A 19,662-nucleotide genomic window follows, 5' to 3' on the forward strand; every position below is an offset into this window, starting at 1 on the left:
AGAAATTAATTCAAACAATTTGCTCAAAAAAGAAAAGGATCTTATTAAAAGTGTTAACTTGTAATTATTTATTTAAAAGTTTTTCAATAATTATATAATAAGACAATTTAAAATAAAAAGAGAGAGGAAAATAAAACAATGCAACGTTTAGTAATAGATTTAATAATAATAATAAATAATTATATAATAATAATATAGTTAAGAAAAAGGAATGTTTCAAAGCAATATTCCAATACAAATCTCTTTTGATATATTAAATAGTGATATTTCGAATGATAAACTCAGTATTTTTGCAATAATATAAATATCTTTTAAGAGAATATTTTATATTTCATAAGATGAATGAAATAAATAATATTTATAAACATACAGAAATTTTTATTTTTAAATCTAGAATTCATATATATATAATTATAATTAATATTTTTAGTTTAAAATAAATATTTTGCGTTTATTCATAATATCAGAATTTATTCTTATCTATTTTTTATTTTTAAATTCATCGTCATTCGCGCCTCGGTAAAACGTAAGAGCGCCTGCGCAAGTAACGTCACGTTCGCGCTACGTATAATCCACGTCTAAACAAAAATTTATTTAAGTAAAGTAACCGGCAAGTCAATTTTATTAGTTATAATGAGTTCTTGGATACAATATATTAAATCTATTCCAACGCATATGGTACGTATATAAATTAATCTCAATATTATTAATAAGAAACTAACCTAACATATTTTGAAAGAATGTTTAATTGCTAATAGGTTATGTTTTTTACTGTAACAGGTGTTTCTATATATTTATATATATATTCGTATGTACAAACATTTTGTAACAAATATATTTTTTTTTCCAGGACTATGATGGTCAAGCTCGATCAGAAAGTTTGTCAAGAGTCATTATAACGTTATTTGGGGTGAGATTATACTTCAAACATATTCATGTTTATTGCACTTTTTGAAATATCTAAATATTTAATATCTATCTTTGTTTTCAGGTGGTTGGATTAATTTGGGGATATGTTATTCAACAATTTTCTCAAACAATGTACATATTAGGAGCAGGATTTGTGTTGGCAGCTATAATTACAGTACCACCATGGCCTATGTATCGTCGTAAACCTTTAGATTGGCAAAAACCACAATCTGAGGTTACAGTCAAACAAAAAAAGAAGAAATAGTTTTCTATTATTTATAACTGTATTTAACAATACTTTGTTACAAAGTGTTACATAATAATATTTGTTGGTGCGGAACATATACATATTTATATCTTATTATCATTTTTCATGGAAAAACATGTAATATCTATAATTGTATAATTTATGAAAAAGAACTGCAATAAGAAATATTATTACTTTTATAGATGTATCACAATTATATTAATATCCATGAGATTTTAGAAAATATTACAAAATAAATTTTTAATCATTTGATGTTCATGTCAAATTAATATTCGATTTTTGAAAATGAGAATTGAAATAAAATGGTATATATTTACATTACGGAAAGAATCATGTCAACATTTCGTAATCTCAACGCATCGATTTTTTCATTCTATTGCAATACTGTCGTAACATGGCGACGCCCTTGAGACATTTTAGAATCTTGTTTCGAATTCCGCACAAGCAGAAACGCGCATAGATTTATACATGTCGTGTGATCAGTAAACAATTTCTCCTTTAGAATTGTTACAGCAATCAATGACTAAATATTGCATGCCATTGCAAAACTAGAAATGCGTTTTCTAAATGTACGATGACACATAGACACTCTCGATACCATATAAAAATTGACACTTGCTAATTAGTAATTAGTTTCCATCTAATCGATTAGCGATAGGATCTTTAGCACGAACTATAATGTTAATTTTAATTGCAATTTTTTTCTATACCAATGATACGTGAATTGATTGAATGGGAAGCAACACAAAGGAATTTAAGAATAAAATTCATTTAAGATTCCAGATTTTTAATCTATTTTTTGATTATAAATAAATTATGAAATTTTACGTATCTTTAAATGTAATTGAGTCTTTAAATTATTTTTTGTAAATACATAATGTAGTTTTTGTATCTAAATTTTAATTTTAAAACTAAAATTTATACTCGAAAGCTATAAAATTTTCACTTGAAAGTTATAATAATATACAGTTAGATTAATTAATATTATTAGAATATTATATAAAATTATATTATATAACATACGTGCAAATTCGTAAAATATTGAAATATAAACTATTAAAATTATTATTATTATTTTATCATATCGTTACAAAGATATTTCTTTTTTTTAATTTTAATAACCTAAATAATCTACTTATCTCCTTTTTGAAAAAAAATATTAATATTTATCTTTTTTTATGTAAAAATAACTTTTTATTTAAAACGAATTATCACTTATACACAAAAGAGGTTAGAATTGTAAAATTTTATCTTTAGTATTCACTAATAGCACTGTTTTTTTAGTTTCACTTGAAATATTGATCATTTTAACAATGATATGTAAATTTTTAAAATTAATATTATTTATATCGATTAATTTACACTAAATTTCACATTAAATTTTATTCACAACAGATTTTGTAATTTTCATCGATATTATAGATTATGTTTGTACTATTGTATTATTTATAACCAATATATAATTATATTTTATTATCTAAAACCAATGTTCATACTATCAAATTGTATCTTTAGTATGAATAAACATTATAGTTCAACGAACTCATCAATCGAATCACTAACATAAAAATTTGGTTACTCCATACGTACTGTTCCATGACGTAACAATATTCCAATATCGCTGGAAAGTAAAGTTCATTGCGAAACATAAAAATATATATATATATCTTGTTAGGATGTATAAAATATCGGATTTCCCTTCCGCCTCGGAACCATGAATTATATAATACGCAATATCCAAAAGGAAGGAGCCTCGTAATAAGGTTGATTCGATCCAAGCCGATTACTTTTAATTCCAATTCCAATAACGATAATTAACAAGCTGTTTATGATTATATCGCATACCACATGCCATGTATTGGATCAGTTCCAACATTTGACTTTCATTGGACACGTTTCTCATTTTCTCTCGTCGCACGCTAACCAAAACATATTTCCCTCAAAATCGACCAGACGATATGACTTTCACGAGACAAAAGAGACGTTTTGAAACGGTGGGGATGATTGCAGCCGATTCTTATGTAAATGATCAGACAATCGAAAACACAAAATGTGCAATACACCCGTTACCATTTTTTTTCTTTTCGTTTTTCTCCATTCGTACTATAATTCTGTTCCTTTCGTCATCGTTTGTCAACGTATCTTATTCTGTTTTTGTTTATACCATAAAATATGAAATATAGTGTTATGCAACGAAGAGGATTTCGTTGCAAATCTGATGTAAATGAACCTTCTTTTTATCGGCATGTGCAATAGGTCAAAACGAAAAATCAAGAAATATTTTAAGAAATAAAAAATTCTTGTGATATACATATGAATATTGTGTAGAAATCTTAGGTTATTTGCTAAACCTAAATAAAAATAAAGGAAATATTTTGTCCATATTGAACGAATACAAGGAATATATAATTAGAAATTAATAATTATCTTAAAAGAATATTGATTAATATATAAATTTATGTTTTTTTTATGATTTTCTTTTTAGAAAAATAAAAATTTCAAAAAAAATTAAGTTCTTTCTTTTCTTTTCATTTTTCTTCTCTTTAGTGTTTATGATTAGTGTTTATACTTCTACATGATGTCATATAATATTATTATTATATTCTTATTATAACTATTTGTAAGATATCTCTAAGTGGAAACATTTTTCGAATATTTTTAAACATTTTGTATATAATGTACATATTAAAGATGCAGGCGTACTTTCATAAAACTACATAATTTCGTTTCCTTTGTTCCAGATCATTTTTGCACATATACTCAAGGTATTCTTGCGTAATCGAGATAACTCTGAGGCTGGACCTTCTTAAAATCACCAGAATCATCCTCCTCCTCGTACCTTGCCTCTTAGTTGCATCCAATTCGATATGCCTTGACTACTTGAGGTTACGAAACACTTTCTCCCTGTATGATGGTTATTTTAAGTATGCGGACTGCACCACTTCCTGTAACACTGGCCGACAGTATACGCACGAAAAAAAGAAAGATGTAACTCACATTACACCGGCACGGACTATGCTCTCTCGATCGCTACCTTGCTCTTAACACTGACTCCTTTCGCAAAATTCACGGAGCCGCCTTGATTGGCTAGAAAGCGAGTCAATCGTTCTAACGTGTAACACCGGAAATCCAGGCGGAATCTGAACTAAGGAATTTTCCTATTATTATATTTTTATTCTTTTTTACAATAGAATTTTTTTTTAATTAAATGTAATAATTGCATTTTTCAAAAGTTTAATATTTATTAATAAAAATTAAAAATGAGTAAAATTAAAAAGAGTATATATTTTGAGAATAAGAAATTCGTTTAATAAATCTTGTATTTATCTTATATATATATATATATATATATATATATATTAAAATAGATAATGTATTATATTTGAAATTGCGTACTATAAAAAAAATATTTATAAATTGTTTTTAAAATGTATATTTCAAAATTTCATTTTCAATACTCGTTGTAAATGTAATCAACGTATCAATTATGTTGAATATAATAATAAATATAATTGAACATAATGAAAATCGTGATTTTCCACCAGATTGACGACGATGATTGAAAGTTTTGATCAAATTGACACAAATTTCTTCTCAAACAATTATTAGATGCGTAAAAATTTTATTGAAAATACGTATTTCATTAAATGAAACGCTACTAGAGAAACTAAATTAGTGAAATTAGAATGTCACCACCAATTTTGTGCATTTACAGGAAGTTACATTTAATTGCCATATAAGCGTTTTCAATTAACGTGACGAAGTGAAGAGAGAAGAAGAAAAAAAGATCCATGGTTTTATGGATCACATTGGATCAATTTGCGAGAGAAAAAGTAAAAGTGAAGAAAAATAGGAAAGAATTTTCTAATGCCACGTTTAAATTCATTTATTAGATATCGACTCGAGAACGGGAAAAGATAAATCGAATTATCGAGCGGAAGAGGAAAGTTTCGCAATTTTTACAACGAGAGAAACGAAATAAAGTCTACAATTTTCTTTGCGATTACACGCTAGACGTTATTTACAAAAGGATGGAAGACAATTTGACGACAATGCGTTATTAAACGTTTTATTATAATATTTCCCTGTTCCACTTTGAACGAGTTCCAATCGACTGACGTTGGACAAGATTCGTGACACAATAATTAACGAACAATAAGCAAATGTACAATTTTTCTTGCTACGTTGATATTAGAAAAACGATTAAATTCGTTAAAATGATGAATTTCCTATTTTTTGTTTTACGATTATTGAAAAAAAAATGTTTTTGACAAAATTAATTATTGTAATTTATCGAGACAGGAATATGATCTTATGTATATATATATTCTTATTTAACTCCATGATTTCACTTTAATTACAATCATTTATGTGTAAAATAAATATTTAGATATTACATATCGGTTGTTGTAATGTTAAGGTCGTCATAGTTATATCATTCATTTTACACACGAACGGTTGCTTTGGTATCAATGGAATTAAATGAAATTATTTTTCCAGATATTTTGACAGATTACACGTAATTATACGAATTTCTCTTAATGGAAAAAAAGAGAAATTATTATTAGATATGTTAATAAGGAGTATAGAAAGTGCTTAAGTGTTGCTTAATAATTGGGAGCTAATGGAAGATATCTTAGATGCTCAATGGAAAGAAACAAAAAAGTGAAAAAAGATCTGATTTATCTAAGAAATTTTTCGATCGAATTTATTAACCTTATATATGGATTCATCTAATAATTTATTTTCGATTGAATGAAAGCATGCAGATTTCTCTATTGAATTATTAATTTCACCCGAAACGATTAATTTTTTCAATCAAATTATATTATTTAACCTTATCTATGATTTTTTTTTAAAATTAAACATCATTTTTATTATTTTTCCTTCGAATATAAATCGATACAATTTCTAAAGTATCTGTTATTATTTATTCGTTTATTTATTTAGATTATAACATAAGATAAAAAAGTTACATTAGTTCGCACGTCTTTTGAGTGAAAACGATCACGTAATGAAAAATTCTACCGGTGTCTTCAATCTGTTACGTGGCATAGAATGATATATCTTCCAAGATCGACTGTAAAAGCAAAATTTACAGGCAACGTTTGTGCAACATTTATTTATCTGTGGCATTAAGAACTCGATTTATATAAATCTTACGAAAGTATCTAAAGTTTCGTTTTCTAAAATTCGATATATCAAAGTTTCATTTCAGTCGATTTTTTCATAAGTATAATGTTTCATTAGAATAATTTTTCAAAGCACGAGTTAATTTTCCAAAATTCTGATATGCACTGATGAGCACTTTTATACATATTTTTGAATAATCATATTAATTTAATAATAATTTTTGCATTATTTACAATTTATCGTTGTATTACGATTTTTTTAAATCTTCTTTTTAGAATTTTTTATCAATTTTAATAATACAAAATCATCCAAAAATTTTCGCACACTGCCACCATAATATAGCACTTAATATTCATAGCACTATTCGTAAATACATTCAAATCTGATCAAGAAGAAAATCCTCTGAAACTTCTTTTCATTATCCTTTTCATCAAACACATTTTTTATTCTTATATAAAAACTTTCACAAATTTTCGCACACCCCTAATCGAGACTCTTATTATCACGCATTATGACGTATTTTTATTTAAAGAAAAATTGAAGATCGATCGATGCTTTCCACCGCGATGGTTCATCCATAATTCAAAAAAAAGCGCGGGAAACTCGCACACTCATCGTTTTCCACGATTATCCACGTAACGATCCAACAGGCTCGCGAGCTGCCTGTTCGACAGAATAATTATCGCAATTATGGAGGGGCTTTTGCCATTTCTGGCCCTCCAAAGCGCGTTATATCGAGCGGAGAGCCGAACACGTGGCGCGCGTGTTGCGCAGTACAGGGGAACGGACGTAACCAGAGAGTTGGACGCTTCCTAGCTTTTACGTAATCGCAAAGTTGAGCGACTTTACCTCTCCCACCCCATAGCTTTCCATCGGGTGGTTTTGGCCACCTCGGTTCGTCCTTTATAAGCACATATCCCTGCCTGTTCAAAGCCAGAAACGTATCGACATCGGTAAACCATTGATCGCGTGTGATCTACGCAGAGTCTACGAGCTTTTTTTTAACTCGATTATATTTCATTTCAGTTTCGTCTCGATATTATTCCTATCAATTCCTTCTCTTTTTCTCGCTCGTATATACGGTTTCCTGCACTTTCGAGTCGAGCCGAGTAAAGGAGAATAAATCGTTGATCGCCGAGAGAGAGAGAGGAAACCAGATGAAAATGCGCTTCCAAGCTGTCGTTGTGAGTAGATGCGTTATGGAACGCTTTGTGATTCTTCAGAAATATTATTCTTATGGATTAAAGGGTATGGTGAATATCGGATTGACGATGTGACGAAAATTTAAAATTAGAAGATTGTATAAAATATTTTTGAATATTATGGTTATTATTCCTTTGTGGTTATTCGAATTATGACAATATTTAAATGATACTATGAATTTCGAGGTTAGAGTTGCTTTTTTGCCTTTTTCTTTTATAATATCGTTCTTTAATGCAATGTAATATTTTAGTACAGTATTTTTATTAATAATATTATCATAATATAATTGTGCTTTTTATACTTTTATAAGTAAATATATTTTTGTATGTTATTAATATATTCATTATATACAATAATATACAATAATTATTTTTGTTCAGTAAATATATTTCGATACAAAAATTTTATTATAAAACAGTCTTTTATATAATATCTTGATTTCTAATATGACATGTTACATATTTATAAAATAAAAATCTTTCTTACGTGGTTACGTGGATCTGTTTAAGATTTCGTAAAGAGTGAAATTTCTAATTGATGAATTATTCAATTAACTACGATCAATTTTATATTTTTAAAAATTTCTAAAAATCCTAAAATGTAATCCTCAGATTTCGATGATTTTAAAAAAACTCAACAAATTGATACATAATTTATTAGAGGTTTTTAATAATTTCTTATTCTTTATGATTTCTTTTCCCTTACTTCTTATTTTTACAAATACTTTTAACAGCCTAATAAATTTCTTTCGATTGAACTTCATTTGATCGAAATTAAAAGCGAAGACACTTTCACCCTGCTGAAACGTGATTGCGCGAAACACGTAGGACAAGCAGTGAAACTTTGAAAAAAGAAAAAAAAAAAGTAAGGTCTCGCATATAAATGATACACGATGCGGTGCATGCTTTTATACGATATGAACGAATCACAAATTCACATTCGTGTTGCAGCTAATCGTGTTCGGAATACTGGCCGTGGCCTTGTCTTCGCCAGTTCCTGGATACCATGGGTGAGTTACTGAAACTTGTTGTTGACATTTCGTGAATTTTCACTCATTATTACTTTCAAATGGAATAACATAGAATAATATAATATGATTTTGAATAAAAACAACAAATATATATAATCTTATTTTAATAAATTTAATAGTGAAAACCTTTAAAAGTGAAAATCTGAAAACACAGAATATTGTTTATTTTTTCCCGCCTTATTTTTCAACTTACAATCTACATAACTATCATCTTTTTTTGAAAAAAATTAAATATACATTTCTTCAAGATTAAAAAATGAGTTTAAGTTCAAGTATAAATATAATTGGATCGTTATCGATTGAATCAATCGGCGCGAAGTATTAAAAGTAGGAAAAGTGAAAACCTAACCTAATTCGTTCGATTTCAGTTCGCACCACGTTCGTATCCACGTGCCTTATCACGTGCACACGGTTCATCATCACCACGTGAAGAAGGTAGCGGTACCCGTAGTGGAGAAGGTGCCAGTCCCTGTTCCGGTTCCCATCCACCATGTGGAAAAGGTGGCTGTTCCAGTGCCAGTACACCACGTCGAGAAGGTGCACGTTCCTGTTCCGGTTGTCGAGAAGGTTCCTGTGCCTGTCCCCGTTCACGAGGAAAAGAAATGGTGGTAATTGGATCGCATTTTTCTTCGACTCCTTACTATTTAGGTAAGTGAAAAAGGAAAAAAATTTGTTCCTAATTAATGCGAATACATTTGAAAGTAAAATTTGTTTTTTTGAAGATTTCCATTTTTTTTTAACAAAAGAAAATTTTGTTTTTTCATAAATAGATATTGTTGTCTACTCGAAAACTTTTATTCTTGATGCAGTTCAATAAAGAATAATCTTTGAGAGTAATTCTAGAAATATTAAAAAAGAAATTTTTTATTTTTCTATAAACGCATTTAAGGATAGTTTAGAATTATTTTCCATTATTTTTATTTTTAATAATTACTCTTGACATAATGTATACTATTATATCGAGAATCTTTAATAGATATTATAGAATTGGTGAAAGCTTTACTCTGAAAAAAAATTCGAATCCTTAAAATATAATTGAGAAATCAAAATCTTCAAAGTAATCTCGAGAATATTTTTAAATAAATTGAAAGAAAACTTTCAAGAACTTTATTCTCAAGTGAATCCTTATATTAATAATAAAATAATTGAAATTTTTATTAGAATAACATTTAAGATAAATATTTAAATGAATATATTATTATTTTCCTTTCTTTCTTTTTTTTTCTAATATTGTCAGTAGCTTGAAACCAAATTTTTGGAAAAATTAATTATATTTTTATAAAAATCTTTACATAAATTGAAAATACGTTTAAAAAAATTCGTAAAATTAATACACACTTTTTTACAGGTTGTAAAATGAAGATGTTCGAGTTACTGAAATTTTATTAAACTATACTTGATTTTGCTCAACCAAATCTTCCCTGGGAATATTTTAAAGAATACTTGAGAAGGGAATAGTACAAAATAACTCGAACTGTGTTTTTTTTTAGTCATTTAAGTTTGTATTATAGAACAAATATCACTTAGTATGCACATGTGTGTACTTAGATCAATAATATTTGTACATACTGTATTATGATACTTTATTTTTTTATACAATACACGTGTTTGACAAACATCATGTATCTTTTTTTAAATACCCAAAATTTCATTTTTTTCTTTCAATTTTCAATTCATAAGAAAATGAATAAATTGAATTTTTATCTTGAAAATATGATTAATAAATATTTTAGACTTCTATTTTAAATCAAGTACTTATTATTTATAAATTCCATATTTGTCATTATTTATTTCCATATTTTATAAAAAATAATTGAATATAATTGTGCTAGCTGAAATATATTGTTATTTCAGGAGAACGTAATTTTTCTAATGTTGAATTCTATTTCTAAGAGAATAATTCAAAATCACATTCAAAAAAAATTAATCAACTGTATATTAGTAAAATAATATTTTATTGATATAACATAACTTGTAACAACAATTAATAACAATTATAATACAATAACAACGATATTAACAATATTAAAGTTAAAAGTAATCTTACTAAAAATGTTTCACCATTCTTCTATGTGCTGATGGCCACCATCATCTTCGTCGTGAGATTTTATGTGGATCTTCTTTACATGCGTGTGGTGATGTTTGTGAATTAATTCTGGCACGTGAATGATGAAATGCGTGCTGTGTAGAAGATAAAACGTTATGGTCGTGCGTAAAATATAATTTTTAGATTATTTTTGATTGTGCGAATAATTACTGTTCGTGATGGCCACCGCCTGGAGAAGGCATCGAAGCTGCAAGAACAATTGAAACGACGAGGACAAAAAGGAAAGCCTGAAAAATAAATAAGAAGTAAGAGTCATGTTTAAAAAAAATACGTATCTCGATCATACAAAAATTTTTATAGTTATCTAAATTATTAAAATAAATACAAATAATTAAAAAAAATTCATTTTTCTAGTTACAACTTGTTACAATGGTTATTATAAAATTATCCTTGACTATTTAAATTACAGCTAAAGATAATTCATTATTGATTGGGATATTATTTGTCATTAATTATTCAACAAATAATTATGAATATATAGATATGTAAAATATACATATATGTTGTCTTTATTCGTGTTAATCATGTTATATTAAGAGTTCTAGTGAAAGCATATGATCGTGTAACTAATAGATAAGTGAAATTATCAAGTTGTCACGACATATTTTTTATTATTTCCAAATTTACCATTTAGCAATTCTTTAAAAGATGAATTATGATATATTTACAACATTAATGTAACAAATATTCGATATTCTAATGAATAATAAAAAAAAGACAAGTTGAAACAACTAATAAATCCATAAAAACATTTAAAATTAAAATAAAATTTAGGATGAAAACTTAATGTTATCAAATAGAATACAAACAAAATAGCGAAAAATTTTTAATCATCATTAATTTATTAAAAATTTTTCAATTTGTTTCCTTAAATAATATCATGTTATTTTTTAAAAATAATCTCTTTAAGATATAAAAAGAATATTGTTAAAAATTATTCTACTTATAGTTATACCTTATATTTCAAGTATAAAAATATTTCTAATGTTAAACAATTAAAAAAAAATAAACACTACACCATGAAAGATTTGATACTTTTTCAAAATTCACTCTTGTATCGCGGATTTTCGGGAAGCATATATTTTTTTCTCAAGATAAAGATCAATGCCAACGTGATTAACACCCACTTGCGCTCGAAGTTTAGCCATTGTCTGGTCGTGATCCGTTGGAAAATCGAGTATGTTCGAAGACTGCTGTACTTCTGATACTAGAGAATCCTGGCAAGCTTTATAAACGGAAACATAATCAGTGAACGGTACAGGAACGAGCAAAATAGTTCCTATATGCACCCCACCCAACCCTGTCAATTCACTCTCACCTGAGATTATACTATGAAATTTCACATTCATTCCATCATTGTCGTAGACATCAAGTTATCTCCTCTGTGAAAGGGATCGAGCGATGAATATATAATATAATCCATATTCCAAGAAAAGGTATCCAGCTATTTTCATTTAATGAGAAACAAGATTATTGAGATATACTCTTTAAATGATTTGTCAAATAAGATTTTTATATCACTCTTCGTTTGTTGTTATTTTGCCTTAAGTTAATATTATTTAAATAATGATAACGTTTATTAAGAAATAAGTTGTTTTAATATTTGTTACTTTATTTGATACTTTTCATAGATAATTCTTATTTGATTTTATTATTAAAATATAAAGATGTTTTTCCTGTATGATGAAACATTTTTTTTTAAATGTGGAATTTCTATTTTTAAAAATCATTTCTCTTTTATTTCTAATGCATATCTTGATCTGAGAATGAAAAATGTGTTTTTTATTTATTTAACAAAGAGTTTTATCATTTTCTATTATTGTTTGAAATTTCTCAAATAAGATTTTAAAATTTATTTGCAAATATTTTCATTTATTTTTAAGTAAATTTATTTTGTTTAGAATGATTATTTAGAATGATCATTTGTTTTATTTATTTTAAATAGAAAGTATCCAATCTTGATAAGAAGCAATTGAGAAAGAAAGAATTTTAATGCATAAGAGATACGAATCGTTTAAAAATATATTAATATTCATTTTTACTTATTGAAAAACAAATTTTTGAAAATAATTATTACATTCATGATATGATGAAATGAAACTGATGAAACTTATTATTATAATATTAAACATAAAATATTTATAATATAATAATAAAATTATCATTATGCAATATATAACTGTTAGTATAATATATTGAAATATAATCAATAATCTATTTATTTTATTACCAGCATACAAATTACCGTTCCTTTATTATCAGTATTATATTAATTTATGAGATTGAAAACATTCATTTCCACCAGTAAATATCCATAACTGCGCAATAATCGAACATTTCAAATCCTATTATTATCTTTTGTTTAATGATTCTATTTATCTTCATTGACGAAAATCTCTATGGACTTGATTGAATTAATAGAAAGTCGTAGTAATCGAATTTATTTACTACTACTATTGTTTACCACTACAATTTTCACAGAAAAAAGAAAAAAAAAACGGTGAAATGGCCCTTTGAAAGTGTACGATCTTTCTGGAACTCACGTTCACTTTCTCTGTCTTCTGTTACTGTAACAAGAGTAATATTGCATTGTCGTAACTTACTCACTTGTCAATACAATCCATATAATAAACACTTTTGATAATTTTAGTAAAATTGATCAATATCTTATACATCGTTTTATAATATCATTCTACGTCAAGTAAAATTGTTTGAAATATCTAACAACATCTTTTGAAATATTTACGAAAATCTTGCAACATCGATTGTTTTACGCCAATGGTCGAAGAAAGTAAACGTAGAATTATATATTTTTTTTCTCGGTTGAATTCATTCTTCACTGGATCAAATGTCGTTTCTATTTATTGCTAGATTAATGATTTCGATAAGTAAATATTCGATTTTCAAAAAAACAGAAATTTCAATTTCAAAAATAGAAAAAAACACAAGAATATGTTGAGTGTTACGTAATAATTGAATAGTAACAATTATAATGTGAATAGGAAATTTTATTAGCAATATTTGTTTGAAATTCGAAATTTGAAGTTCAGTTCTTTTCATTGTATTTCACAAAAAGAAATTTGAATAACATTGATCGATATTCTATAATTCTAAATGAAAATTTAAATAAACAATTAAATTAACATAGGATTGTTTCATAAACATAATTAACTGCTTTATCAGAAAGCGAAGAATCTTGAATATGTATGTCTGTAATGTAGAAAGTTTAATTTCATTTTCAGATGAAATCAAACTAATTAAAATAATTATTTTATTTCTTAAAGTATGATTTCCTTTTCAGAACAGTTAGATTACAATATTTGATAATTTACAATATTTGATAACTTTCACTGTTTCGTTATCGAACGATCATTTTATATAAAACTCTCTTTACATCATAATATGTGAGTTCATCAATTTTCATTATTATTCATCTTGAATTATTTATGATATTAAAAAAAATATTTAAATGGAATATATAATCGAATGAAATATCGTTATAAATATAACGATACTTCGTCTATGTTCTATATTTTGAGATATAAATCTTAAAAAAAACAGAATTTTTTACTTACAATCTTTATTACTGTACAAATCTTTTACTCTATTTACAATTTATTATGGCCAATATATTATAAATAAATCATCATACTCTATATCTTATAAACAGAATTAGTGTTATACATTATCATTGCATTGAATACGAATTTTCCACTTTTAGATCTTCCACTTTATAAATTTGACATGTTTTTTGAATTCTTTGATATAAGATGCAAAGCAAAATTCAAGATATAATATATAATCACACTGTATATTCATTTTATTTTTAAAAAAGATACATTTTGTTTCCAAATAAGCAACTGTTTAAATATTGTTGATGTAGATTGTATGTAATATATTGATATAATATAACTTAATGCATTATTTCTATTAAAAATATTCAAACTTTTAATGAAGATCAGGCAAAAGCCTCATACTTGTCTTAAAAAAATTTTTTCAAAATCTTTTGAAATCTCTAAGTACGGAAATTTTTATTAATTGCTTTTTTTATAATTATTTCAGGCATATCTAATAGTTATAATTTTTTATGAATAATAAAATAAAACTGTAAGTTTAATATTCATAATATTCATAATAACTTAGAGCGAATCATATGAATAATTTTAAATAAAATCAAATAAAAATAAGGTTTTTTTCAGACTTCTCATTTATTTGAACTTCTAATAACAATTTGTTATTTATTAAAAATATTCAAAATGTTTTCGAGACAATTCGTATAAATAATGTGAATAAGAATATAATATAGGGGAAAAAATTTTAAATATAACTATTAATAAATGTTTTTATTTAAAATTAATTAAAATAAATTATTTTATTTAAAATTAATTTGAACTTTTATAATTAAAATCTTTTACATATATATTTTTATGTTATGAAGATAATATATAAAAATATTTTTATACATCAATTTTACAAAATTACAAAATTGTAGGATTATTTTTATTGTATGTGAATATAAGTTGGTAATGATAAGTTTGAGTTGGCTATGGTGTGAAAGCTACTTCAGTACGAGAGTGAGAAATATATTATGTGCGTGAGTGATAACTTTTGTGTTTGTTTTATATATATAAATATATATATATATATATATATATATATATATAAAACAAAAAGTTTATATGCGTGTGTTTATCTGGCATATAACACTTTCGAATCATAAATTCAGAGATCGAACGAAATATCTTTCAATTCAATATAGCTTGCTAATTCAGATAATTATACGATTCTATTTTGAAAAATGAATTTAATCTTTATATGTTTTTTATTCATCCATATATAAAAAAACCATATATAAAACAATTAACAATATCAAAATATACTTCTTTCGAAATCATTCAATTTTCATCTAAAATATTTTTTAATATTATTGAAAATAAACGAGATATTGCAAGTAATTAAATTATTTTTAGTTTATTCTGTATATTATATGATCAAATTTAAAGAAAAATTCCAAATTTTCTATAGTTAGATACATTATATTTACAGTGAGAGATAAAAGTATACTATTTTATAGAAAATTTACGAAATTCCATATGTAACTATATATTATATATATATATTTTACATATTTTCAAAATTTTATTAAAAAATAAAAGAAATTTTAATTTCTTAATTTAAACAAATTCTTCTTTTAATAAAACTATAATATCTCATTAAAATTTTAGAATCAGAATATATATAAGTGAATTTCTTATAAGATAATGTATGAAAATTTTTGTTCCTCATTATATATCAAATAAAACAAAATAGCATTAGAATTTCTTTTTAAAAAATAGTCCTAATAATAAGAAAATAGTCTTTTGAATACAAACACATTATTATCCAAAGAATCGAAATATTTTTATTTGGATCAGTGCATGCAATTTTCAACTTTATTTCAATAATCGTTGATTAAATAACGCGAGAAGCATACTAACAGTGAAAATACTTAAAAGTGTAAAGAAAGTGCAGTGTTTTTGTTTTTTGTTTGATTATGGCAGAAAATCAAAGTAAGAAAAAAGTTTCTCTCCGGTAAAACAAAAGACAATTACTGAAAAATTGGAAATAGGAACATCGGTGAAAATGTTATGTCGCGAATATGAAGTTTCATGAGATGTTATACATCGGATTCGTCGAGAGTATAAATTTCTATCAAATTTTGGAAATTGTGGAGGCACATATTGCAATACAAAAATCGAAGAAGATTCTCGAATGAAGATATAGAAAATTTATATACGTGGTTCTTACAAGCAACAGGGAATTCATTAACCAATTTATTATTACAAGAGAAGGCAATGGAAATTTGCGGTCAACACGGATCAACATCGTTCGCCACAAGTCGAGGTTAGCTATGCAATTTTAAAAAATGATATGCAACCGACCTCGTGAAGAAAAAGTCAGACAAAGAAAGTACAAAATATATCGCGAGAAACGCGAGAAGAAAATATAGGATTAAAAATACAATTTTATGAAGAAGAAAATAAAGTGGTAGAAGTGCAACAAAAAATATTTTTTATAAATACTCGAAGAATTTATAGAAAGGTATGCCAACAATAATCAAGCGGTAATAATGGAAGAAATATCATGAGAAGAATTCTTGAAAATGAAACACTATAAATAAAGGAAAGCTATTTATCTTAATAAGTTACAACAAAAGGTAAATTAGCTCTTTTGTATTCTTGAATCTTTGTTATTCATATATTCTACTAATATGTTAATTACTTTATTAACCAAATCTATCGTTATCGCATTTTCTAAAGAATAACAAGTGCCTGAATCAACAGAATATCAGTATGTATAATTAAATTAATTAAATTAAAATATAAAAATATTCTTTATTTTAAAATAGAATTATATTAAAATCGTTAATGCCAAAGTGAGAAAGCATTATACATATTCTATCTATAACGATGTTTATTCGAATTAAAAATGTGATTTTTTGTTTTAACTTTGAATCCGTGAAATACAAAAATAAAATATAAAATAATCTTTAAGCGACTGAAATAACAATGATATAAATTTCGTATTATAATGTTTCGTTTAATTGAATACGAATATCTTACGAGAAATTAAAAAAATGTTTTAACAAAAGTTGTTTGATTCAAAAGGGAATATTATATAATATAAATTATTTTTTTACAAATCAATGGGGATAGATAAAATTGATTTTAAAATTAATTTCATTTTTTTAAATTTTAAATAAAGAATATGTTCAGAATTATAAATTATTATATACATAGCAATCAATAATCATTTATATTGTGTACATATAAAAATGTCGAGAAATATAAATTTGCCTCAAATTATTTTGATCTATATCTATTTTAGTTTTTAATAATAAAATAAGGTTTTTCAATCATTATTAATACTATAATCATTTTTTATACTGTGTCGATAATGTCGCATGTAACTGAAGATAAATATCAAATTACATATATTTTTGTAATATGAAAAAATATGTCACATCTATTTTTTTTTTTTTATATCTGATTTATGATACAAAATATATCTAGCCATATTATTGATCTATTATTTCAGTCTGTCATTTATGTCAAAAGCATGTGACTTACCGTTCGTAGATAATATCGACATAAGAATAACTTCCCATCCGTCCATAATACTATACATATTTTCGTGAAATTATCGATTTTGCTAACGAACATATTTTGAATTTCACGAATAAATATATATATTTTTTTTAAATACAAATAAAAATTTATTCGCAATTTTAAATTATGCATGAAATTAAATAAATATATAATTTAGATGCGTTTAAAATGAGCATAACAGTTGAAGTATTGAGATTGAAGAATTGATGTGTACTTTCTTTGTAGATCAGTAGACAAAATTGATCATCCTAAAAATTAATAAACATGTAATTATAAAATATTTAAAATATTTAAATATTTAAAATATTTAAATATTTGTTAACATGAGATATAGAATAAACATTTGATATAGGATAAATATTCAATGAGATTTTTTATTTCATGTTTTGAAAAAATTTTTGTACAAAAAATCAGAATATTTAATGATGAAAAAAATTCTATGATGGTCATTTTAAAATTATTTTAAAGTTCTTTTTAAAGTCATATTTTTTTTTACAAATTAATATCCATTTTTGAAGCCGATATATTAATATATCGTGACTTTGAAAGCGAACAAATGAATTTCATTTTGAAGAATTTAAAATAATCAAAGAGAATAATAATATTACCTTATTTAGTAGAAATGCATGTCCATATCAAAATATTGTGTGTACATACATACATGTACATACAGTATAAGATATATTTCATAGTCATTCTTTCATATTATCAGAATTTCATAAAATTTGATAACTTCTCATAAAAAAATTAAGAAATTGAGCTGATCAAATAGTGCGTGCACTATTTAATTGAAAAATATTAAATATTTTGTTACACTTCTGGCATTATGAATCGCTATCATACTGATATCTTATTAATATTGATTTTTAGAGAAATATCATTCAATAGTTTATATAATTTTTTAGTAATTCTTTTTACTTTTTACTTTTCATTGTTCAATATTCAGTGTTAATAAAATTCTGTTTTTCAGGAAATTATACAGCACAATAATATTCCAAAGATAGTTTTGAGTTCTTAATGTATCAATAATATACATTATGCTTTTTTAACTCTTTACAATTAGTAAAAATTGATTTGTTTTTAAATAATTATCAAAAGATAATCAAATTACCTCATATTTGTCGTAAAATCCATTTACAAAATCCATTTTGAAAATCATCAATACATTATGATGATACAAATAAAACTTATTTATATATGGTTACATTACAATTATTCTTATAATTTCATAGTAATTAATTTCTGAATTATATATCACTGCTTCTAATAACAACTTCCAATTCTTCATTTATAATTGTTTAAATTAATACTGTCTATTTTGCAAATCTGTGATTTATTGAAACATAGCACAAAAGAATAATTCTTCAAGATTTACAATTTTTAATACAATTCATATATTCGAATTATTTTATTCCGTTTAACATCACTATAAATTAATATTACACGTATTTTTCTCTCTCTATTATATTGTATTATCATATTTTAATTAATAAACTTTCCTAATAAACGTAATAAATAATGTTAAGTGACTAACGAGGTTAATGGTTGCAAACTGTTGAAACTATACTGTTACAATAATACTGTTTCAGTTTTTATTATTATACTGAATAAAAAAGTCAGCAGATAGTTAGTAAACAAAGCTTTTTTGTAATATTGGATTTCCTAATACATAATACTAGTGTTAAATATTACTGTTCTTAACATAACTCAGAAATATATTAGAAAACCATTTAATTATTCATTTAGTGTATACATGTTTTAAAGAATTTTATCTGTTTTAATTTTATATGTTTTAAAGAATGTTTAAATTTTATGTACGTAATTAAAAAGAAAACAATCACATTCATTGAATTAATATTTTTAA

At 24.9% G+C, this 19,662-nt stretch overlaps 3 protein-coding genes across 4 annotated transcripts; 2 read left to right on the forward strand and 1 right to left on the reverse strand.

Moving 5' to 3' along the window:
• Positions 1-522: 522 nt before the first annotated feature.
• LOC102656491 (signal peptidase complex subunit 1) lies at positions 523-1,495 on the forward strand. The gene is made up of 3 exons (XM_006570115.3): positions 523-678; positions 851-910; positions 992-1,495. The coding sequence occupies exons 1-3, from the start codon at positions 634-636 to the stop codon at positions 1,172-1,174; spliced, it is 288 nt and encodes a 95-aa protein (XP_006570178.1). The 5' UTR covers positions 523-633; the 3' UTR covers positions 1,175-1,495.
• A 5,741-nt stretch (positions 1,496-7,236) lies between these two features.
• Positions 7,237-10,164, forward strand: LOC726920. The gene is made up of 4 exons (XM_006570116.3): positions 7,237-7,494; positions 8,464-8,522; positions 8,912-9,191; positions 9,892-10,164. Exons 1-3 carry the CDS (start codon positions 7,468-7,470, stop codon positions 9,153-9,155), a joined length of 330 nt encoding a protein of 109 aa, XP_006570179.1. The 5' UTR covers positions 7,237-7,467; the 3' UTR covers positions 9,156-9,191; positions 9,892-10,164.
• A 361-nt stretch (positions 10,165-10,525) lies between these two features.
• On the reverse strand, positions 10,526-12,014 carry LOC100576473. 2 transcript variants are annotated; one of them, XM_003251438.4, is made up of 4 exons: positions 11,969-12,014; positions 11,778-11,875; positions 10,801-10,877; positions 10,527-10,724 (listed from the first exon to the last, which is right to left on the reverse strand). In XM_003251438.4, the coding sequence occupies exons 1-4, from the start codon at positions 11,997-11,999 to the stop codon at positions 10,601-10,603; spliced, it is 330 nt and encodes a 109-aa protein (XP_003251486.1). In that variant the 5' UTR covers positions 12,000-12,014; the 3' UTR covers positions 10,527-10,600. The 2 variants fall into 2 exon arrangements, with proteins under 2 accessions (XP_016770287.1, XP_003251486.1); XM_016914798.2 differs by having other exon boundaries at positions 10,526-10,724; positions 11,778-12,014.
• Positions 12,015-19,662: the final 7,648 nt, after the last annotated feature.

The sequence above is a fragment of the Apis mellifera genome, linkage group LG1 (genome assembly GCF_003254395.2).
Source record: "Apis mellifera strain DH4 linkage group LG1, Amel_HAv3.1, whole genome shotgun sequence".
Taxonomy (NCBI): Eukaryota; Metazoa; Arthropoda; class Insecta; order Hymenoptera; family Apidae; genus Apis; species Apis mellifera.